This window comes from Rutilus rutilus, assembly GCF_951802725.1.
Source record: "Rutilus rutilus genome assembly, chromosome: 1".
In the NCBI taxonomy this organism is placed as follows: domain Eukaryota; kingdom Metazoa; phylum Chordata; class Actinopteri; order Cypriniformes; family Leuciscidae; genus Rutilus; species Rutilus rutilus.
In genome coordinates, this window is record NC_140209.1 from 74,648,964 (window position 1) to 74,674,644 (window position 25,681).

At 38.5% G+C, this 25,681-nt stretch overlaps 1 protein-coding gene across 1 annotated transcript in view; it reads left to right on the plus strand.

The window, feature by feature from the left end:
• LOC311305875 (NACHT, LRR and PYD domains-containing protein 12-like) overlaps positions 1–25,681 on the plus strand; it is a 126,218-nt gene that overhangs the window by 28,380 nt on the left and 72,157 nt on the right. The window contains exons 12-14 of the mRNA XM_084433832.1: positions 3,764–3,937; positions 5,658–5,834; positions 6,070–6,231. Coding sequence (XP_084289958.1) covers positions 3,764–3,937; positions 5,658–5,834; positions 6,070–6,231 — 513 coding nt within the window. The remainder of the gene's footprint in view (positions 1–3,763; positions 3,938–5,657; positions 5,835–6,069; positions 6,232–25,681) is intronic.

Consider the following 25,681-nt stretch of genomic DNA (forward strand, 5'->3'; position numbering starts at 1 on the left):
ATCTCAAACGTGATTTATCGTTTACACTATATTTTACATTAAGCACCAATACTTCAAAAGAATTATATTTAAAACTTGATTTCTTAGTGGTTTTGAAACTATTACTATAAATTACAGCAACACCACCCCCTTTGCGTTTCAGACGAGGCTCATGTTTATAACAGTAATCTTGCGGGGTTGATTCATTTAAAGTAATGTAATCGTTTGGTTTTAGCCAGGTTTCTGTCAAACACAGCACATCTAGGTTATTATCTGAAATCATATCATTAACAATGAGTGCTTTTGAAGTAAGCGATCGAATATTCAGCAACCCAAGCTTTAGCATTTGCTCGTCTGTATTATAGCTGTTTTTTATTTGTTGAACATCAATTAAATTTTTAACCTTAGATGGGTTAAAACGTTTTTTGGATTTCCAAATTCGGGGAACAGACACAGTCTCTATATGATGATAGCTAGGTGAAAGAGGCTCTATGTGATGGGATTTATCTGACCTTGGTAACGCGAGGCCGCTAGCAGACGGTCGGTTTAGCCAGTCTGTCTGCTTCCTGACCTGAGCCCCAGATTGTCATGTTTGAGCTCTAAGACTATGTGCCATATTACTAGAGAGAAGGGCAGCACCATCCCAGGAGGGATGAATACCATCTCTTTTCAACAGGTCAGGTTTGCCCCAAAAACTTTTCCAATTGTCTATGAATTCTATATTATTAAGCGGACACCACTTCGACAGCCAACCGTTAAGCGAACACAATCTACTAACTATCTCATCACTCCTGCGAACAGGAAGGGGGCCAGAGCAAATTACAGTCCTTGACATCGTACTTGCAAGTTCACACACCTCTTTAATATTAATTTTGGTGATCTCCGACTGGCGGAGTCGAACATCATTAGTGCCGACATGAATAATGATCTTAGAGAATTTACGATTAGCATTAGCCAGCACTTTTAAATTTGCTTTGATGTCAGGCGCTCTGGCTCCCGGCAAACATGTGACTATGGTGGTTGGTGTCTCTATTTTCACGTTCCGTGTAATAGAATCGCCAATAACAGGCGATAAGGTAGCAGATAATAAAGGGCACAATCATTCTCAGTGGGTGTTTCACTGAGCGGGGCAAATCGATTTGTTATGGTAATCGGAATGGAAGAGTGGTTTTTTGATCCGCGACTAGAGCGATCCCTCACTGTCACCCATTTGCCCGGCTGCACAGGCTCTACTTCAGCCGGAACCGACTCATGTAAAGAGTTCACTATGCTATGCGCATCCAAAACATCTGAAGCTCTGGCACTCTTACTATCCTCAATTAAAGTTTGGATGCGTGTTTCTAATTCTGAAATCTTCTCTGTCAGCCTAACTGTCTCCTTACATTTATCACATATAAATCCTATATTGCCAACAGAGAAGTCTATGCTAAACATGTGACATGAAGTGCAAGTGACAATAACAGGACAAGACATTACTCACCGTGTTTGTTGACTGATTCTTACTCACCTGAGCTTTTATGAACTCAAAGGCGCGGACGCGCGCGAGAAAAATAAATAAATAAAAATAGCCGAGCGCACGGGTGGCGCGTTAACAGGCTAGCGAATTACTAGCGTTTTGTGCTAGTAGTACTAATAGCAGAAGCTAGCGATGTCAGTTTAATCAGAGATGTTGGGTAAAATGTAGTAGTATAAACAACTAGAAATGGTAGTAAATGATGGTTCAAAACAAAGAAATACAAGGCTAAGACGGAGCTTACAGCACCGAAGCAAACAAAGACACTCACAGCAGGCAGCGAGGCAGACAGGAGCAATCGATCAGCGATCCCTTAGTACAAACAATGAATTTCCAGCGAAATTGTACAGCGAATGAGAGAGCGCTGATATCATAAACTGACGCGAATCAGGAAGAGCAGAGACAGAGCTCGATGTGTTCGCTGTTCAAGCTCTTCAGATCGCATAATGCAGTGGAAAATGAATAGTAATGTTATTCTGTATGACGAAATATTTTACAAACGTGATGATAAATCATTATTTCTCCAAATATGCGCACCATTGGATTAAGAGCCCTGGCGGATACTGTATGTGAACACAAATAAACCGGAGAAGATGTGAATGACTGCTTTATGAGTGATGATTTCTATTCAAAATAACAAACATTACAGATGAATTATTTTGCACTCCTGGCAACGTTACTAACGTTGGTCGCGCAGGGTTGCCCGAGGAGGACGAGACAGTGGACCACGCAGCATGTCGAACCAAGCGTGCCGCACAAGCCCTGAAAAGTGAAGCCAAGACGTCTCGATCGCCCCCCGGTGACTGGTCCTAGTATAGGTCATAAGCCCCGCCTCCCCGTGTTATTCAACGGGATGTGAGACCAACTAAACAATTAAATTACACTTCAAATATCTTTTTTCCAAAGGTGGTTTCTTTCATTTGCTGTCATTTTTATCACGCTGATGTAAGTTCAAGTGTCTGTTTCAAAAATAAGTTGGTTTTTAGTTAGTTACGTGATGCGGTGGTGTAACGTCATGATTGACAGCTGTGATTGACAGGTTCTCGAGCGAAGTAGTCACTGAAGCACCAACGGACAATTTTTTCGGGATCTTCGGAGGACTGAGGAGATTGTATTTACTTTATTTTAACAAGCCTCTTGTCGTACTGCAATCAATTTTTAAAAAAGTGTGCAGAATCCACTCTCCCTGAGTGCATTCTGCGAGAGTGAGGGTGGAGCGTTGATTTCGCGGCTTTACTTCCTGCTCACTACTGCGCAGGTCTGGTCCCGAGATCGCTACTGCGCAGACTCAAGATCCAATATGTCAGCGCCATATCGGGACTCTGGCGGCTTCAGTTTTCATCAATGGAAGAGAGCGAAGGGGCGTCGTCCATCTTTTTTTACAGTCTATGTGTCGAACACGCTACACTCCTTGTTAATTTTGTACACCATGCAGGCGTAGGTGTTTAGTCATATTTGTAGTGCATCCGCGACGTGCAAGAAATAAGTTTGTCACATGTGTTGCACTCTGCCGACACAGGCTTTTTTAAGGTGAAATAAAGCCACACTTTTGAGCGCCGCTTACCGTGCTCCATGGCTGCAACAGAACAAGCGGGCACGGCAAGCACTTCCGGAAATTCAAACTTGCGCGTTTGGAACCGATGATCGGAATCGAAAACAAATTTTCTAAACGATTCCAAGGGCATCGTTATTTTTTAAACAGTTCCCAGTTGGAACCGGTTCTCGATGCCCAACCCTATTCCTTAATCTGATCATGTTAGTTTATACAGTTATTCTTTATTCATGTTAGTTCACAGGGGATTTACTAATGTTATTCTGTTAACTTTTGTATTTTAAAATGTATTAGTAAATGTTTAAACTTAAGGTTATTAAATGCTGTATAGTATTGTCCATCATGGGTTCATGTTAACTAATGTAGTTAATGTTAACAAATGAAACCTTACTATAAAGTTTTAGCAAGTAGACAATGTGTCTGAAAACAGCCGGTATAAACACATTTGACCCAGTGAGCAAACCAAGGGTAACATTGACATGAAAGAACCTTAAAGATGAAATGAAATGAATGTGTAAACTAACATAAATAGATCAATGCTTTCAACCTTTTTATTGTTACAGTGTTGGTAGTATATTTAAATGAACAATGTGTAGTCTTTCTCCATGTTACCTTTACCTTGATATCCCTGTTTATTTGTCAGCAAAAGTCTGCTGGATGAAGATGAACACGTTAGTTGATCATCATAGATCTGAGTCATTTTCTCTTTCTGTCTTCAGTCTGAATAGATGCAGTATTACAGAGAAACAGAGTCTCATCCTGACTTCAGCTCTGAAATCAAACCCATCACACCTGAGAGAGCTGAACCTGAGCGGGAATAAACTAGGAGACTCTGGAGTAAAAAACCTCAGTGATCTACTGATGAACCCACAATTCAAGCTGGAGAAACTACAGTTAGTATCATTATACTGTACAGCAATTACAGTGTGACTGAAGTTTATTTATTTGAAGACAGCAGGGCTTATGTTTCATTGTTTATAGCAGTGCACTTTCTGGGTTTCCCCTATTGCTCACAGGGGGTTAAAGTGGGATGTGAGTGTGCCGTACGGACTCTTATTCTGGCTGTACTGAAGACGAAGCGGTTTGACCAATCAGATGAAAGGGGCGTTTCAGCGCCGCCCACATGTGCAAACGAAATATCAAAGCCATAAACCGATTTGTAAACCACAAACGAAAAATTAGAAATCGAGCCGAAATCTCATTTTCCGTTTATTAAACTAAACGAAACACCGAATAAACGATCCGTCTTTTCATTTCTCGTTATTCCATTTCAAACAGGAAATGAAATGATCAGATGATACACAGACCGTGTCGTGTGTTCATTCGTTTTTTGATTTAATAATGAAAGTAGAAAAACGAGAAAACACTTCCTTTTTCGTCTTTTTATTTTTTCAAACAAACTAAAAACAAGTATTCAGCTTGATTTTTCACTTTTCGTTCTCAGGTAGAAACATTTATAAACAGCTTGAATATTTGATTTCTACACGTAGGCTGGAATGAAACCCTCCTTTCCTCTGATTTGTCAGCCGAAGATCAAACTGTCCCGTCATCAGTTCTTCCTCAGCTCCGCTCAGCAGAATAAAAGTCCTCCGCTGCTGCAGTTGTACGGATTCTGAACGCGTTTATTGCAACTACTACATTTCATCTTTTTCTCATCAAACACCCAGACTAATGGCTCGACACGACCCGCACCGGGGAAGAGCCTCGACAGGGCTTTCTTATGAGGCTTTCAGTTCTCAAGTGCCAGGGGGTCCGTGAAATAATTTACTATAACCTACTGTATTTTCCGGACTGTAAACTAAAGTCACGTTTTTATCACGAAACACGTTGTGATTTATTCCAGAGTGACCTAGGCCTTTACAATGCATTTAACTTAGTTCACATAATCTAAATGTTGACTTTCAAAAGTAGGCGCGCCAAGAAGACTATTCGCTGTATTTTGGTTTATATATATACAGTATATACTTTTTTTCCCCTTTTTTCATCAATCTCTTTATTAAATTTTGAACATGAAATAAGAACAAACAAAGTTCCCCTTCACATAAAAAAAAAAAAAAAAAAAAAAAACATAAACACCAAGAATAAAAAAATAAAATAAAAAACCCATTAACTAATAGCTGTGAGTGACGGTCCAAGAACTACTGCCCAGTCATTTGCAGCAAAAAACGTGGGACACTAAGTTTACTCAGGATTGTCTGGGAAGGTCAAATTCCCAACATATTCAAAAAAAGGGGGTATATATATATATATATACTTTTTAACCACAAATGCCCGTCTTGTACCATCTCTGAGATGTGCCACGTATTACATCATCACGTATTACGTCATCACGTTGGAAAGGTCACGCGTCACGTCATCAAAAAATGTGTTTTGGGGTTTCATGACCCTTTAAAAATGAAATGAAATGAATGTGTAAACATGAATACATCAACAATTTCATCCTTAGTTTTGTTACAGTGTTGGTAGTATATTTAAATGAACAATGTGTAGTCTTTCTCCATGTTACCTTTACCTTGATATCCCTGTTTATTTGTCAGCAAAAGTCTGCTGGATGAAGATGAACACGTTAGTCGATCATCATAGATCTGAGTCATTTTCTCTTTCTGTCTTCAGTCTGTGGAACTGCAGTATTACAGAGAAACAGAGTCTCATCCTGACTTCAGCTCTGAAATCAAACCCGTCACACCTGAGAGAGCTGAACCTGAGCTGGAATACACTACTAGGAGACTCTGGAGTGAAGAACCTCAGTGATCTACTGATGAACCCACAACTCAAGCTGGAGAAACTACAGTTAGTATCATTATACTGCACAGCAATTACAGTGTGACTGAAGTTTATTTATTTGAAGACAGCAGGGCTTATGTTTCATTGTTTATAGCAGTGCACTTTCTGGGTTTTTAAACTAAAACACTTTATTCTCAATATCTCACAGTGAGTCTGAGTTCACATTATATTTGTGTAAAATTCTTCACATTCATGATTTGTTTGTAAGATAATCTCTCTTCCTCTGTTTGTGTCTTTCTAGTCTACGGGACTGTGGCATTACAGATGTTTCTTCTCTAACTCAGTCTTTGACTAACTCAAAAGCACTGCAGTTTCTAAAAGAGCTTGATCTGAGACACAATAATATAGGAGACTCACAGCAGCGACTCAGAGACGAGCTACGAGACTCAAACTGTGTCCTGAGGTGAGGAAACATCACTGAGATATTAAAGAGATCTTCATTTACCTCTGATATGTGAACAAACCTTTCAAACATTCGTGAAAGGAAATTATCATTAAGCTTTATTGCAACAAAGGGTTTGTGTGAGAACAAAATGTGAAGTTATTGAAATGTTTAACACAAAGGAGGAAAGAGAACAAAAGCTCACTGTCACAGCTTTATACATTGTCGTAGAAATTTTAAACTGTATATTAAACTAACCATGTTTCTAACATCTAACCTTATTTAACATCTAACATCTGAACAGGATGTACTGTACGAAACCAATGGAAAACTCGTGTCTTTGAGTGTGTGCATATGTGTGTAGAAATAACATAGTTTGGGAAATGAAACTAGACAGTCTGTTAGAATCTTGTGATTAACAAATGAAGTCATCATTAAAACAAAGTTTGCTTTACCTAGTAACAGAGGGGTTTGCATATGAAGAACCAATCAAATAATGGGGAAATTATGTAATGCAGCCTGACATTTATGCCATACCTCGATTCTATAAAAACTGTTGTATCTGTGTTTTACTGTGGGATTTCTCAATGGAATTTGTCTGAGATCCTCCGGCCTTGATTCTTCTTGGGAGAGTTTCTCTGAGAACTGCTCGAAGACTCTCCCGGCCGTTATTAAAGCATTTAAAGGACATTTGCTGAAAGTCTGTCTGTTAATTTCTGCTTAAACTGGTCAGTTTAGGGAAGCAAGTTAGTTAGAAACTCTGCCAGTTGTCGACGGAAGACGCAAAGAGCTGGAGTATAAAGGTTATTAAGTGTCGATTTGTAGACGCTAGATAGTCGGGATTTAGGAAAAAATCCACTACAACACCAACACCTGCTTTATTAACAGTAGAAGTGAATCATTTCAGTGTGAAAACAGACTTGGTCAGATTGTAGGAAAACGCTGCACTCCTGCTAAAATCAGTGCAGTTCCAGCTTCAGCTCACAGCGTCCAGCTCACATGAGAAATGTCTCTGTCTCTAGTGTGTTTTTACTGTGACAACTTTACACTTACTTTACTCTCAGTTATTTACTAAGAGCCTACAAACATGTTTAAACTAGAGGACAAACGGCTTTAACTAAAGGTTTGTGTTTGAACTCAAAATAACATTTGTATTTGCTCCCTGTGGTTTATTCCATACGCCGTACACTCATTAGTTTCTCCTTTACAGAGACTCAATAGGAGTCGCACCGACACACACACACACACACACACACACATATGAACATGATTCATGCTTTACATCTATTATATTTAAAAACACAAATATCTATCCAAGATCATGTATTGTCAGTAATTAATGTGATTACAGGAATTCAATTTAACTTATTTTTACAAAAAAAAAAAACAGTAATTGAAATATAATAATTTGCACTTTGTTCCACTGAACTCTGATTGTTTTCTCTTCTGTTCCACTTTACAGAGTATATTAAGATCAAACACCAAACTCTGATGGATGTGATATATCGTAGTGTGAAATGATCATGAGAGGAGCAGAAACCATCAGCTGATCCACAGAAGAGTCTCACTACTGTCTATGAGGAGAAATACATGTGTAAATGTGTAAAGGTGGAAGAGACTCAGACTTCACAATTAAATAAAGCAGCGTGTGTGTTAGCATGCGTTTTAGAAACGTGAAATTGAATGATCAATGTTGGTTTAGGATGTATAATAATTATTTATAATAATTAATATAATAATTCATTTTTATAAATATCTATTAATTTTGTGTGAAATCCAAGTTGTGGAATTGGGAATATATTGTTGATTTTACAAAGTTGTACATGTCTTATATATAAAAAAAAAATTATTTATAGATTTTTTTTGTAAAATCTATGTTTTGGAATACATTTGTGACTCTGATCTGTTATATATATATAGCATTATGATATATATATATATATATATATATATATATATATATATATATATGTGTGTGTGTGTGTGTGTGTGTGTATATATATATATTGTTTTATATTATGTTGTGTTGTGTATTTTTTTGGTGAGATATGTGTCACAGTGTGAGACTGTGTTTTGTGTTTATTGTATTGTATTAGTGTTGTTCCCTGAGTTGCCACCAGATGTCTCTTCCCCTCACTGTCATATGTATCATGAACTGCATTTCCCATACTCCTGTCTGTTAATCATTGATCATTTGTCACCAGCTGTTTCCCATTAAGCTGCATATATAAGCTGTGTCTTTGTGTGTGTCTTTTGCTGGTTCATTGTTTGATGTCACTGGTTGTTCTGTTGCCTTCTCTGTGTCACCTGTTTGGATTGTCACTTTGTGTACGGCTGTGAGTCTTATGTTTTTATTAAACACTGTTAACCTGCAAATCCTTCTCCTCATTTGATACCGTGACAGAATGAACCAGCCATTAAGGAAGGAGCGGGTTATCAGCCACAGGAGTTATTTGTAGCCGGAGTTATTTTTGTATCACTGCTATGGATCTGACACAGGAGAGCAACTTGGAGCGGGTGAGAGAGGCACTGAGTACCAGGGTGGCGGATTTGCAACAACAGCTCCTGTTGTTGCAGAGTGGTTCCGTGTCGCCCACACCATCCATTTCCCCCAACCCCACGGAGTCGAGTGGTCAGCCGGAGCCTAGCACGGACTTCCCTGAGAGATACGCTGGTGAGCCTAAGTTATGTGAAAACTTTATTAATCAGTGTTCTCTGCATCTAGATATGCATCACAGGACTTTCGAAACTGAGGAATCGAAAGTAGCGTTCGTGCTACTGCTGCGGTCCAGCAGCCACATGGGGAACAGAGGTGTGGGAGAGACGGGACCCATGCTGTGCCTCTTTCAAGGCACTTACCGGGGAGATGATTCGGGTCTTTTCCAAGACTAAGGTGAATTCTTCTCGGAGGTCAGGGAGGAGACCCCGTCCAAGCAATTTTTTGAGGGGAGGTAGTGCGCACCAGTCGTTGTGTGTTGGGACTCTGGGCCTGCGGGAATGCACACCCGAGTCATATCACAAGATGGCTGCCACACCTGAGCCTCTTCACAAGATGGCTGCCACACCTGAGCCTCTTCACAAGATGGCTGCCACACCCGAGCCAATTATGGATGTAGCGAGTGCTAGAGACATGATTGTTTCACTCTTTCCCGAGCGTCGGCCACGAGAGAGGGAGATGGAGAGGAGACCCAAGCCTATTCACAAGATGGCTGCCGCACCAGAGCCACTTCACAAGATGGCTGCCGCATCAGAGCCACTTCACAGGATGGCTGCCTCACCTTTCTCTCCTATCCATGCCAGAACCCAGCGTCTGAGGTCTAGTCTGGCAGAGACTCCATTAAGGTCAGTGCGGAGGGCTGGCCTTCCAACCCCGATGCCGGTTTTCACGAGGGCCACTGCCAAGCCTGCACCCGTCCTCAAAATGGCCGCCGCCAAGCCAGCAGCAGTACCCAAGATGGCTGTCACTATGCCTGCACCTATTTTTGAGACTGCTGGGGTTATACCTGCCCCTACACTCCAGATGGCTGTTGTCTCAGCGTCACCTGTTCTAAGGAGGGCTATCATCATGCCTGCACCTGTTCTCAGGAAGGCACCAGAGGTATGTTCATTGGACTCAGTATTTCCTGTGTTTACCATGGCTCTGTGGTGTGTGTGGTCTGCTTTCTGCTCTTCTGTTCAGCAAGATGTCTCTCAAGCCCATGAACCTGAATCGGCCGTTAAGTCTGAATCGGAGTCTCTTGAACTTCCTGTCACGGCTGAGAGGTCTGAGCCTGAGTCTCTTGTACTTCCTGTCATGACGGAGAGGTCTGAACCTGAGTCTACTGTACTTCCTGTCACGGCTGAGGAATATGAACCTGAGTCTACTGTACTTCCTGTCACGGCTGAGGAAGATGAACCTGAGTCTCTTGCACTTCCTGTCACGGCTGAGGAATATGGACCTGAATCTCTTGCACTCTCTGTCACGGCAGAGAGGTCTGAACCTGAGTCTACTGCACTTCCTGTCACAGCTGAGAGGTTTGAACATGAGTCTACTGCACTTCCTGTCACGACTGAAAGTCTCTCCGTCCTGCCCAAGATGGATGACTCCGAGGTCTCTGAACTCTCTGCCTGGCCCAAGATGGCCGATCCTGAGCTCCCTGAACTCTCTGCCCGGCCCAAGATGGCCGTCCCTGAGCTCCTTGAACTCTCTGCCCGGCCCAAGATGGCCGTCCCCGAGCTCCTTGAACTCTCTGCCTGGCCCAAGATGGCCGACCCCAAGCTAGTTGAACTGTCTGCCCTAGCTAACCTGGCCCATAGGGCCTCTTGTGCTTCTTTGCCCAGGTTCCTGTTACCGCCAGCACCACCATGGGTTGCAGCTCGGCTCTGGTGTCTGGAGATGCCTGCAGCACCACCCTGGTCTCCAGCGCCGTTCTGGTCTCTGGTCCCGCCTGCGGCCCCGCCCTGGCTCCCTGCACCGCCTGCGGCCCCGCCCTGGCTCCCTGCACCGCCTGCGGCCCCGCCCTGGGGTTCTAGACCCTCCATCCCTCCCCCAGATCCACCTCCGTTCCTCCACCCACCTGAACTTTTGTGCTTGGTCTTATGGAGTGTCTGGAAGCCACTCCTTTTAGGGGGGAGTACTGTCACAGTGTGAGACTGTGTTTTGTGTTTATTGTATTGTATTAGTGTTGTTCCCTGAGTTGCCACCAGATGTCTCTTCCCCTCACTGTCATATGTATCATGAACTGCATTTCCCATACTCCTGTCTGTTAATCATTGATAATTTGTCACCAGCTGTTTCCCATTAACCTGCATATATAAGCTGTGTCTTTGTGTGTGTCTTTTGCTGGTTCATTGTTTGATGTCACTGGTTGTTCTGTTGCCTTCTCTGTGTCACCTGTTTGGATTATCACTTTGTGTACGGCTGTGAGTCTTATGTTTTTATTAAACACTGTTAACCTGCAAATCCTTCTCCTCATTTGATACCGTGACAATATGTCCTCTATATTTATCAAACAATTTCTTCTCTCTTGTGACTATTCTACATTACGTAATCAGGTGATTGTCACATGACTAACTAATTGTTGTTTAAAAGGACTGTGAGTGTGTGTTTGCTACACCCTGGCTGTGTACGAAACCGCATATTCACTGAGTAGGTCCTTAATTTCAATAAGTACTCGCTTAACGAACGCTAAAAGAGTAGGTACTATATAGCCTGCCCATACACAAAAGAAATATATTTGAAATATATGCAAATATTTGAAATTGGCCCAATAAATATATTTCATACTTATATTTCATATATTTTTGTTATATTTCAGAATATATTTCAATGTATTTTTTTCTGTATGGGTCCCCAAAAGTGTAAAAAATATATGTGGCATATATTCCAAATACATTGAAATATATTCTGAAATATAACAAAAATATATTAAATATAAGTATGAAATATATTTATTGGGCCAATTTCAAATATTTGCATATATTCCAAAATATATCCTGAAAATATATTTCAAATATATTTCTTTTGTGTATGGGTGATCACGCTAAGTATGAATGCGAGCCGTACATCATCCGCCATGTTGACGTTATCATGTGACATACAACGTTATCACAAGCACAACAACTTAAAAGATATGATCAACAGCTTTAATTCATCTATCTGTAAATACCCATACACAAAAGAAATATATTGAAATATATTTTTGTGTCAAAAATATATGTGGCATATATTCCAAATACATTGAATATATTTGCATTGTTGTTCACTTATATTTATCATTTTGAAATATATTCTGAAATATAACAAAAATATATGATGTTAAGTGTGAAATATATTTACATTTATAACATGTAATGTAAAATATATGACAAAATATATGGTCATAAAATGTTTAGCTTGCTAAAGAAGGGTCGAAAATGTATTTTGATCATAGTAATTCCTCTACCTTTTCCCCTATACACAACAGTAGGCTACCATATTTCACTACTGTATTATGACACACAGCTATAATAAATACTGTACTTACATTTAAATGACAGATAGTTGCTTTCCTAGGACTATTAGGCCATATTAGGTGGCACGTTCCTAACACTAAGTGCAATTATTAGATTTATTGTTGTTTTATTGACATCTTTCCTGAAGTCATTTAAATATTGAAAATATGCACAATATTTTTGATGCAAGTATAACAGTGACACTCCAACAGTGAAGTACACTTAAACAATAGATATAACTCAGTGTCTAACACTGCATACACACACTATTAAATAACTGTATTCAATTCTGTAAAAGTAGGGGGAAAAACTCTCCATTCTGTGTGTTATTTCCTACATAAAATAAAGAAAAAAATTCCTGCCAATAAAGTCAGTAAAGGGGTATCCGTGGCCTACTGGTTAGGGCTTCAGTTTTGTAACAGAAAGGTTGCTGGTTCAATCCCCGACCAGTAGGAAAAATGTGGGCGCGGGAATTGGTCGAGCACTGCTCTCCCATGCCCACATCCACGGCTGAAGTGGTCTATCTAAAAAATAAATTGAAAATGTGTTCTTTGTTTGTGAAAATGTTAACTTTTTAAATTTAAAAATATATTTCAAATGAAACAATTTGCAAAAGTTAAAACATATATGAACATATATGTAAACATATTTACATATATTTAACTAAAATATATTTATTGGGCCAATTTCAAATATTTGCATATATTCCAAAAATATATTTTGAAAATATATTTCACATATATTTCTTTTGTCTATGGGTTTAATGTGATTAAGGAGCATACTATGAAAAACCATACTACCACAGAAGAACTACATAGCGGTAACATACAAGAATCCGATAACCTGTTAATGTCAGAACAAGCTGGGTATCATCAACACTACAGTATCCTACAAATGAGTCACATATACACGCATGCACAAACACAGATACACTTACTTCCAGACATTGTATTTACATTGTAGCGACAATGGGTAGAAACCAACCACCAACTAATCTTCTTCCAGAAAATTAGTTCAAACTTCCCACTTCCTGCCGAACAAAGAGGAAGATTTGTTCAGAACACCTCATGATCGTCATCAATCTTGCCATCGGGTCCGGCATCACCGGTCTGACTAATTAAAGGAGCCCCCAGCACTAACTAAATAATGAATGGACAATGCTAGATTTGTGCCGAAACACTGACTGGTCAAGAGATGACGTGAGACCCAAGGTCCCACGAGAGACAAACAGATTTCAGCAGGAAATACCCGTGACCCCAGGGCTGTCTTAAGCCCATAAACGTTACACACAAAGAGACGTTAACCTATCAAAATCCTTGAAACTCAACCCAGAGCCATGAATCATTCACAGTCTCCAGCTAGTCTACGCTAACCAACGAAAACCCCCAACTAAGAACTTTTATGAGCCCAGCTAAAGGAAGAACTTGTCAATGTGAGATAGCTTGGAAAAGAATGATTGGTTCAGAGATGACACAACTCGAGCCCCCAACATTCCAGACCCCCTCCTCCTTAAGGACCTCTGAACGAACAAACCAATTCTCTTCTTTTCAAACCAGAGAACTGAGATTTTACCTAACTATACATAAAATCATTCAAGAACAATTTTCAACAGACTTATAAATCAAACATCATGCAACTATAATGATTCGATTTTGTGTCTACAATAAATGTGTGTCTAATATGCTTAGATCCCATATAATTCATGTAATTGTTATAACTGTTAGATGTTTGAATGAAAGTGTGTTGTGTTTCATATCAATATGATCGTATGCTCATGATTCAAAAGATGGCTTGATTGAAATCTGTGTAAAATGTTCGTATTCTTATAATGGTAATGATGTCTAAACTGTGGCCTCTGTTCTCTCTGTTAGTAAGGAGAGCACAGATAAGCATGATTTACGATCAGAACTGAAAAGAACGCCACCTCCTAAATTCAGCCAGTGTCTAATTGGCCAGAACTCATCCTGGAGGTTGGACAAACTTTGAGTTTAAAGTCTTAAGACCCAAACAAAGTTTTAGAAGAAGAACTCTCTCAACAAAGGCAGAACAAAGATGGGCAGAAAAAGATGAAGATCTAAACCAGACTAGCAAACATGTAACAGACGGAGCAGAAATAACCCAAATCAAGATCTGAAGAACATGGGTTAAACAGCTTCATTCAAGCCATCATCTACTCCTCTCAATTTCCTTTCTTTTCTGAGTCATCATTTCTTTTCCGATTGAAAGTCTCGGTTTTAAGTGAAGTTTTGCGGCAAAGTTTCGGTCAACGATTCACGGCTGCAACGCACGCTTTCAACTTCAAAGACTTTTCATTCAGCAGCTCCAGCACACCACGTGACTAGCCGCCGCAGACATCAGGCACGAGGAGACCAGCCAACGAAAGGACCGGGAAACCCCCTGTTACGCAACAAAAGGAATTCCCAAAAGGAAAAGCAAAGACGCAAGTACCTCCAGGCTAAAATCTTAACTGGTGCATATGATACATTTAATAACCTGTCTTAAAACGATAGAAGGGTTAAATTAATGTTTGATGGTTCATTCAGGTTGTGTCTTATTAGTGCATAGAAACTTGGGATTTAATCATCTCATCTCTTAAAACTCTCTCTCTCTCTCTCTCTCTCTCTCTCTCTCTCTCTCTCTCTTTCTTTCTGCAACTCGTATGAATGTGTATGCGTGTGTTTGTGTTAGATATTAGCTTTCTGTGTTAGTAGCCTATATAATCAATAAAGTATTGTTTGTATTAAAAAGAGATTACTCGTGTGTGCTTATCAGATTTATTGTCTTGAACTTCGATTTAAGTTACCTATGCTGTTACCCTTAATTTACTTTGTAATTTATTGTTAGCTGGGGATTAATTCTTTCTTGGCCAGGAAGATATTATATGTCCTAGAGTTAATACTTGTTTATGCTTTCTGTTCATTGGATGAACTGATAAAATTATCATACTATTGATTCTGCTACAGTAAATTATGAAAATAATTAAAAATAATTAAAATATTAATTATTGGTCATATTCCGTTATGAATAATAATTAATAATATTTATACGTGGGCGTATAAACGCTACATAGTTATGCAGTAAGTAAGATACAGTATTACCACATAAATATGGTTTTGTGTCACTTTTGAAACATAGACCACCAAACTGTGGGGCTTCCAGTGCACAGCTTTATCCTTTATTTTTTTCCATGGTAAAACTTAAAAGGATTTCTGTTTCTGTTTTTTAATAATTTTCCTTTGAATACTGTATGTTAAACTGTACCATCAGAAACACAACATACAATTATAGGCTATTTTCTTAAATATATGTATGTATAAAATGGTAGACATGAATTAATGTATGAATGTCCTTGTGGTCTTTGTATCACATATCACTTTGTTCTTTAGGCCTACATAAAAAATGTAAAAAGTGCTAATGTAAATAATGTTATTTTTATCATTATTTTCTGTATAAAAACATAAGTTGAAAATATTTAGCATAAAGAAACCGAATAGAATAGGTTCATTGGAGACTCTAAAATTGCCCTAGGTGTGAATGGGAGTGTGAGTGGTTGTGTGATGGACTGGCGACCAGTCCAGAGTGTACCCTGCCTCTCCAAAATGTCAGCGAAAACGCCCCTAGCATCTATAGTGCCTGGATTTCAACATGAAAACACAAATTTTAATAAAGGATGACATATTTTTAAATTATTTGTTGGCAATATCAGTTATTCATATTTCTTTGCCTAACACATTTTTATTTATTTTTTACTTCCGTTTCTGTGGTCAGGCTACGCGCCTGCGCCATTACGGTTACCTTAGCAACTAGTATGAATCTCCCAAACAAGCAATTTTGGCTAATAATAATAACCATAAGACGATGGTTTTGGGCTGAATTAATACAACACGTATTGTGCTTTTGCAGTAGCATGTCTGTTATGAAGTTACTTTATACTATAGTTCTTTTTGAAACCCTACTTACTCACAACCCTAGTTTGCCAACCAGAAGAACTACATAATTAACGGGCTGTCTATCACGTTGTAATCTGCTGCAGCAGGGAATTGTAGTTTTGTTTTTGTAAATTACTAAAACATGTCAATGGATGTCTGGACTATAAAACTGAGAGTGCACTCATGGGTATGGGTGGATGTGAAACACAGTAGTTTGGTCAAAATTTTAAATTATAAATAATAACTAGGTGAGATTCAGTTTTTACAATTTTTGGTGATGTCCCCTATTGGTGATCGCACCAAACGGTAGCCCTCATGATGGAAGAGTTCAAGAGCTTTATATAACAGTTGGTTTCATCATTGTAGCCCATTCAGTTGCTGAATTATAAGACTCACAACATGCATCAATGTCAAAGTTCAGAGGTCAATATTTCAAAGCAGGAGCCAGGTACAGCCTTCATATTGCAATGCTGTTACTCGGCTGATCAACACCATTCCAGTGATGTGTTTGGTTTAATCATAATAATGAAATACGACAAAATAAAAGAATTCACTCTGCCCACTCAGCGCTTGTGTCATGCATTTCAAAGACACATGAAGTGGTCTAATGTATAAATGTTAATTAAAATGTATTTGTTGGACACAGTAGCCAAATTCATTAATGAAATGTTTATTTTGACTTATTTGAATCACAGATGTCACTGTGGGCCTCTTGGAACGTTTCTTTTCCCCAAACCCTAACCTAATAAAAGAGTGTTTCAGAGTGACCTGATTTAATATGAATTAAAATACAGAGGTGAGTTACATCAAAAATCATTACAGATATCCAGTGTCCATCCTCCCATCCCATACTTTTATAGTTCATAATTAAGTGTTTTTATTCTGTGGTCATATGGCTAAGTGGCTACATAGACATTTGTCATCTAATTTACCTTACATATGTAATTTTATTACACTTCCCATTGCAAGAGCAATACAGTAATTAGATTTACTAATTACTTTTGTGTTACTTTGAAATCTCTTACCAGCCTATACCACAAGCAGAGCAAGATACCAAATCATGAGGTCTGATTCAAGGTGTTTCACAAAAAAACATATTAAAACCTGGTCCTTGATCAAAAGACACCTCAGCTCTCATGATATCTTTCAAAAGTCCAGTGCTCATGTAACTGAAGTAAAGATAATTTGATTACAATAGTAACTGTAATGTGATTTCTAAGATTATAAATGTAATCCTGTACATTACCTTGTTAAAGAAAGACATCTGTTTGCATCTTAGTAAAAGTAATCTATACACTGTTGGTAATAACAGTGCCATCTGAAGAGGAAGGGGAATCCAGGGACAGCTCCATCCAGGACAAAGTAAAGTCACAAACTGTATGTCATAATGGCACGACACATACAATGCTTTATGAGGTCACTGACACACTTTTAAAACCATTTTTATTGAACAAAACTTCACAATGTGATTGGTAGGACTTGCAACAGGTCACATTATTTTTAATTATGGTACGATTACTCAACACATTATGTAATGTAGTTTTACATATATTTAAAACATTTATTTGTTATTTCCCAAATTTGTCAATCTTTATGTAAAAAAGCTTTGTATTGTTGTATAACAGGTTGCCATTTAGAATCATGGTGCTGTATGCAAAGGCATTTCCATTGTTTGACAGATGAAATGTGTAGGCAAAATATGTGATCAATTAATTAGTGTGGATGATTGATATGTTTCAATAGCCTAACACTGACAGGACATCATGTGTTATTCATAGGAGAGACAGTATGGTTTCTACAGTATATAGAGAAAAGTTAAGGATCAAAAGCTACGAATGTTTTTTTATTTTATTTTTATAAAACTATTCTCTGAATAAATTCCCATTTATATTTTATGTTGTCTTGGATGCTCATATATAATGAAGTGTACAATTCAATAAATAGTGTGTCTGAAAATAAAGAACAAATTCATTCCTCAATGTTTTATTGATGAAAGCACAGTAAACAATGACAAATCATAACTAAACTCGCACAAAACTGACAATAATTGGAGTGTAAAACATGAAAGTATTAATACCCAATATAAAGTGCAAAATGAAATACACCTGAAAGAGGCAATGAAAGGGTCCAGTCGCAAGAAGCGTTTATGTTCACAACAGTAAGAAGAAAGAAAGAAAGAAAGAAAGAAAGAAAGAAAGAAAGAAAGAAAGAAAGAAAGAAAGAAAGAAAGAAAGAAAGAAAGAAAGAAAGAAAGAAAGCAATCACCTTCTTGGGCACCTGATGGGAGCACTAACAAGTGTCCATATCCGCCACCCACTCCAATGGCCACTTCTTTCCACTGTAACACAATAAGGAAATATGCAATTAGATGTTTTGGTTCTGCACATGAACTGTAGACACAAAGACACACATTAAAGCTCCTGTAGCTGTTTTCCAATAGCTGTGTTTTAGTGGGGTTTCATTACATCACAGTAGGCTAATGTTAGTCAACTACAATGCAAGGAAAGCCTTAATTATTATTTTAAGACAAGAAAATCCTATAATCTGTTATGTTTCTGACATGAATCACTGTTTGGTGTGCACAATACTCCAAAGTGTTTTACATTTTTGGTAGGTTTATCTTCACTTGTTTTTTTCTTAGTAACTCAAAAATGAGGAAAGTGAAGTCCACATTTTACTGTGAGACAACATATGTGACAAATGAAGATCACAAGCTGACACTAAATATATTGATCCAGTTATTAAGCAAGGCAGTAATGTTGTAACATACAATTTCTGTATCTCTGTATTGTAGATTTATGAGAATGAGGTCCTAAAATGAAAAATGTCACGATTACATTACTTTTGAGAAACTTAATTAAAAATGAACTCCAATGTAACTACAGATAAGCCATCCGCAAGGTAACAGTGGAATTCAAAGTTTTGAGTCTTAAATTGCGTTAGCCTTAAGGCAACAGGTCATGTCTCCTTTGCTTCTCTCTTGAAGCTCCAAATATATATATATATATATATATATATATATAGACTTCACATAATGCAGGCCGTGTAGTTTGGGCATAACATCTTAATCAAGAAAAAAAAAGTGTCTTAGTAAGGTGTTGGGCCACCAAGAGCCACCATAACAACTTCTTGGACTGAAGCTGTTATGGTTTTGGACACCGCCGTCATCAAAACACCAAATGAAAGCATATATTTTGGATGAATGGAGCTCCCCAGATTTCAGAGACTTAGAGAATCTATGCCAAAGAACATGAAACTCTTCTGGTGGCACATAGTAGCCCAACACCTTATTAAGACACTTTGTGTTGGTTATAATAATATATTTATGAACTATATAGACAAATCTTACCTTAATCTTACCTAACATATGTCAATAGTCTGTACATGTTCAAATTAATTGGCTATGTGTTACCCATGAGAGGTCGTACATACCAGAGTTTGCATGGCTCCCACTCCACTTGCTTCCATTTTTGGCCCTAAAAATAGTGAGACTTTTTCAGTTTCAAATATTTGCCATGTTTAGCAGCTATACCAAATCACCAATACTTTTTCAAGACCATTACACCAATAAAAGAACATTATGTAACCTGTATAGTGTTTTAGTGGTATTTAACCTTGATAACTCTGTATTTGGCAACCCTCTTCACAGGGTAATAATCCTGGCTCCCTGTCACTGTATGTCGGCATTCTGAAAGGAAAGAAATGTACATTCACAAAGCTTAACACTACAATAAACAAGCCATTATACAATTATTACAGTGATAAGTGGTTATTAAGCTAGCATGGGTTGTACTTAGTTACAGTTTTCATATTGTAGTTATTATGGAACAGAAGTTGTATTGAACACTGGTAATTTACTGTAATCAACACAAAGTTTAGGGTTGGGCAGTTGTGATAAATATATTGGCAAACAAAGACAAGTTAAATCCATGAATTCAAATGAATCTCTATTGTGCTGCCTGGGAGTTGTTAATCGCTTTCTCATAGCAGACTAACATGTTTTTGACTGTGAAAACCAAAACCCCCAAAAAATGTATGTTACTTTCTGACTATGTATGCTATTATGTTGCCAGATAATTGCCAGAAGACTGTAGCTATAGGTTATGCAGCTTATACTAATCAATTTTGTGGCATTCAGACCACACTCCTATTCAGAAAGCTGGACAAGCAGTACATCAACACACCTTTCCTTTTATTTGGCCGCACAGTAGTGGGAGCAGGACAGCCTCCTTCCACACCTTCATCTGTCAAACAAAGTAATAACAACAATTTCGATTAGTTGTTCAGCCCTACTGTTAAATAAACAAATGCACATATGCATTTGGACATCGGCCAAACCTAATAGGCCACAGCCACTTACAAATGCAAATACAGCCTTCATGAAGACTCACAACAATTAATATCAATCCCAATGTATGGATTTACACACAGTACATCAACACACCTTTCCTTTTATTTGGCCGCACAGTAGTGGGAGCAGGACAGCCTCCTTCCACACCTTCATCTGTTAAATACAGGGAAACATTTAAAATATGTAAAAAATATTTAAGCACAAGTTATAATGAAGACTGGGCTTTATTTGTCAAAATGTCTTTCCATGAACAACTAAAACTTTGTTTCAGGAATTGAAGGCAGCACACGGTGAGCACTTGATACATAAATGATGCATTATAGGTGAATTATTCCTTTAAGGATAACCAGGTTCTGCCATTAGCAGGCTAAAGCCGCTGAAGGACTTGTACAATCAGTTTGGAATAATGTCATCACAGTGAAGAAATCACAGCTGAAAATAGCCTATCATTCCACAACTTTATAACCTTGAATAGACAGTTGATCTTGCAAATCAATTTCCATCAAAGTGTCTATGGGAATTAGGGTTGCACGAAATTGACAAAATGTGATATTGGAATATTGATCATGAATATTGTGATAACGATATTAATTTAGATATTCTTAAACATATGTAAAAACACAAAAGGTGATTGGCCCCATTTCTGATATTTTTCGCCTCCGATCTCCATTTTTTCGTTGTCTCCCAGAGCCACGCTCATCATGTGGTGTTCTATAGGGCATGTTGCCCTGTCACGTGCATGTGACAGGGCAACTGGCCAATGAAACAATTACTCTAAATCCAATACAACTAAGCCACACAGTCAACGGACGCATCTCTCCACAAAATAAACGAAATATTGCATACTTTCTGCAACATTTTCATATGATATTGCACAACGTGATATTGCAATAATGATAGTGAGTCAATATATTGTGCACCACGAATAGGAAGATACCGAAACACCCAAATAATGTCCTAAAATATGGGCAAACACAGGCATTATTGAAGTAATGAAACAGCAGCAGTTCATGGAATTTGATGAGAGGTTCTAATCATTTAATCATTTTAAAATGTATATACAGTGGTGGCCAAAATCATTAGAACGGTTAGATTTTTTAATGTTTTAAAAGAAGACTTCCGGTCTCCAAGGCTCCAAGGCTTTATTTGATCCAAAATACAGCAAAAAACAGTAATATTGTGAAATATTTTTACAATAAAAAAAAACTGTTTTCTATTTGATTATATTTTTAAACGTAATTCATTTCTGTGATCAAAGCTGCATTTTCAACATCATTACTCCAGTCTTCTGTGTCACATGATACTTCAGAAATCATTCTAATATGATGATTTGATGCTCAAGGAACATTTATATATATATATATATATATGCATTTGGCAGAAGCTTTTATCCTAAGCAACTTACAGTGCATTTACAGGGACAATCCCCCTGGAGCCCCTGGAGTAAAGTACCTTCACTGCCTTGCTCACGGACACACTGTGTAATTTATTATTATTATTAATGTTGAAAACAGTTTTTTAGGATTATTATAATAATAAATGTTTCTGGACTCTGAATTTGTTTACAGTTTCACATTACACAAAGTAAGAGTATGGTTTTGTGGGGCTTACAACTTATTTATAATACTCTTCATATAGCTCCTTTTTTACCTTTTTCAAGAGAAACTGGGGAGGCTGCTGAAGGTCCTTCTGGGGAGTGGGGTCTTTTCCCCAGGTTCTGGGATAGCTGCTGTGGTTGTACTGAGGGTGCTAAAAGGGACACTGACTGTCCAATTGGGGACTTCGGTGGTCCAATAAGTGCTGCTGGCGGTCCCGTTGGAGCTGTTGGGGGATTAAGCAGGGCAGCAGAGGGAAAGATTTTCAGTGAATAATGACTTAAATTTCAGTTTTGTTTGTCTACTATATGATAGAGCGGCACAATTACTTGTTAAAAGATTGTGATCTCGATTCAAACACCCACGTGATCTTATTTCTAAATGACAATGATTCTGAGCAGTTGCCATGTATCGGTATGAACATATATGCTCTATATAAATGATGTATGAACATATATGCTCTGATAATATAGTGTATAGGTTATATGCTGTTATAAAATAAATACATTTTCTGTATTCAGATATAACTTTTTTTAAGTAGGCCTACAAATAAAATGACAAAATGTAGATGTTAAAAGACATTTATATTAAATGTAATATTACAAAACAACACATTCATGAATTGAACCAATTTGGAATTATTAAACAACTCTACAAAAATATTGACATAAAAAAAATAAAAAAATATTACAAGACCTTGTACTCAACAGAACAGATATTACTTTACCCTCTGAGAGGAGGTCAGATAAATAAAATATGTTTGAAAGCAGTGAGGCTTGTCTTAAGTGAGACCACACTATGGATACGAGGCCTCCACACACGATAACGTCCTCTAGAAACTGTGTAAACTGATTCTGAAACTCTTTAACTGCATTCTCCTCACGACTGTTAAAATAACAACAAACATCTTCACAGAAAGTGCTCTCCTTGCTTTCACTGTTCCAGACAATGACTGACACCATGTATTGCTAGCACTTCTCTTACTGCTTTCTCTCGAGACAAAGTGCTTGTTGTATTCCTCATTTGTAAGTCGCTCTGGATAAAAGCGTCTGCTAAATTAATAAATGTAAGTGTAAATGTGCTCACCTAAACAGCAGTTCGCCAGGTAGAGGAGAATGGAGAAAGACTTTATTTGCAAACTAAATAAATTAACTGTCAATTCAAGTTATAAATACTGTCACGTGATTTAATTTATGCTAAGAATAAACTGGGACACCCTTCTGGCTCAGCCACTGGTGCAGATTCTCCCACAATGACATGAAACTCTTTACAATAACTCCTAACTTAACCAGAAATAAGAGTGTGTTGTAGACATTTACGTTTGCATGTGTTCTGCATACATCCATACACTGGTGTGTGTTAGACTAGTGATTATGACACAGTGCTCATCATTTCCAGGATCTGAGTTCACCTTGTCAGAGTAGCCATAATGATTGAGCACCTGTGGTCACCAACATCTGGACCCAGAGGTCAATGTGCAGCTAGAGTTAGGGTCAGGTCAGGGTCAGGTCAGGGTGAGGGTCAGGGTTAGGGAGAGGTACTGGTCCACCACATCCAGATGCTGATAGCACCTCTGCTTCACACCATGAACATGCATAAACATGAACAAACATAGATAGACAAACTCATCAACACTCTTGACTTGTGTCACTGTCCCTTGAATGTGGTTTAAGCTTTCCCTCACAATCAGATTTAATGTATGGGCAAAGCATGTCAAGTGCTTCCATTCAGCTTTCCGGAAAGCTGCTTTCATGTTGCTGGCATTGTCAGTAACACAAGCAACCACTTTGTTTGAGATTCCCACTCTTCACACATCTTCTTAAGTTCGGCTGCCAGGTTGTCAGCAGTATGTCGGTCAGTGATTGAACAGCAGTCAAGAAGAGGTGATGAAAGAGTAAAATGTTCATCGATAAAATGACAAGTGACTGCCATAAAACTTGTAGTTGTTCGAGACGTCCAGGCATCAGTCGTCAGACACACAGCAGAGGCATTGCTGACTTTCACCTTCACCTCTTCTTTAATTCTGCTGTAGAGCTGTGGCATCAGAGTGTTTGATATAGTCTTTCGGTTCGGTAAAATGTATGATGGATCAATTACCTTCTAGAATCTTCTAAATCCAGTGTCACTGACGATTGAAAAAGGTTGAAAATCCAGTGCAATCATTTTAGATAACTCCTCATCCACTTTGCTTTGTTTGACAGGGCCAATTGGTGTTCTCACAAAGCTTGTCATCTAACTCTGTCTCGTCCTTTGGACACTGGAGCCAGATGAGGACGCAGTAGAGGCCGTAACAGAGGAGACAGCAGCAGTAGAAGCACGACTACCTCAGGCTTATAAAAAAAAAAAAAAAAACTGAACTTCCGACATTGTCTATTTACTGTGTTTTTTGCCAAGTGCAACACAGTCAGTGACACACTGGGATAGACTATGTGGTGCCTGCCTTTTGGGAAGTGAATTTCCCCTTGCCCTTCCATAGCTGTGCTCTCTTCTTCAGCTTTGTGTTGGCCACCCAGTAATGAGGGCACGCCTGTCTCCCAGTGGTGTTTTCAGACGAGCCACTGCTGTCGGCTGCACTCCAATGCTCGTTTGCACGCCTCTTCTCGCCATCCTCCCAGCACCTGATCCAGCAGATAGCTGTGCTCTCTTCTTGAGCTTTTTGCCTGTGGGATTGTCCGGATGAGCCGTCTCCAGCTGAGCAGTCATCACTATCTCCAGCCTCGTCCACTCCTCGGCTGGGCTCTCTGGGCTCTCCGCTGCAGCTGCACAAAGGGGATCTACATCATTTAAAATAATTATATGTTTTAATGAAACTATGGCTGATTGTCTAAATGGATTAATCTAACAGCCTATCACACAGTATAAATCAACATGACAACAGTCTCCTACACAAACTCAAACAGGTATGAGGCTCTCTGTGTTTTCAGCATCTGCACACACACACACACACACACACACACACACACACACACACACACACACACACACACACACACACACACACACACACACACACACACACACACACACACACACACACACACACACACACAGAGAGAGAGACACAGTCTCACTGTATGAGGACACTCCACATGATCTTCATCTCCAGAGCTGCTCTTCAGAGTCACTTCACAAGCTTTCCCCCGTTTCATCTGAGAAAAACTACTGTTAAACACACACTGAAACTGTCTGATTACATTTAAAATGAAAGTTTTTATTCATTTCAAAACACATCATATTTGATGCTACATTTGTATTCAATCATAAAACATAGAATCCAGAAAAATATAATAAAAACACAGGAAGAAAAATTAAAAAATAAATGTGGGCCCTAAATTAAAAGGTAGCTTACTCTGTGGAGTTTAATTGTGGACAAACAAATTATGATGATATTTTTGGCCATATCCAGCTCTATTTTTGAATTATGAATCATTTGTGTCCTAATACAAAACAGAAGGATTGAATGTATCATAAATACAAACCGCAGGATGTCAGTCATTTAGGCTACAATATCCAGCATCTTAGATAATAGTCCAGAAACAGGGAATATAACAGATGCACTGTTGAAATGTCTATTTAAGAGGTTTTAAACATGATTTAGAGATATATGTGGTATAATATCCACA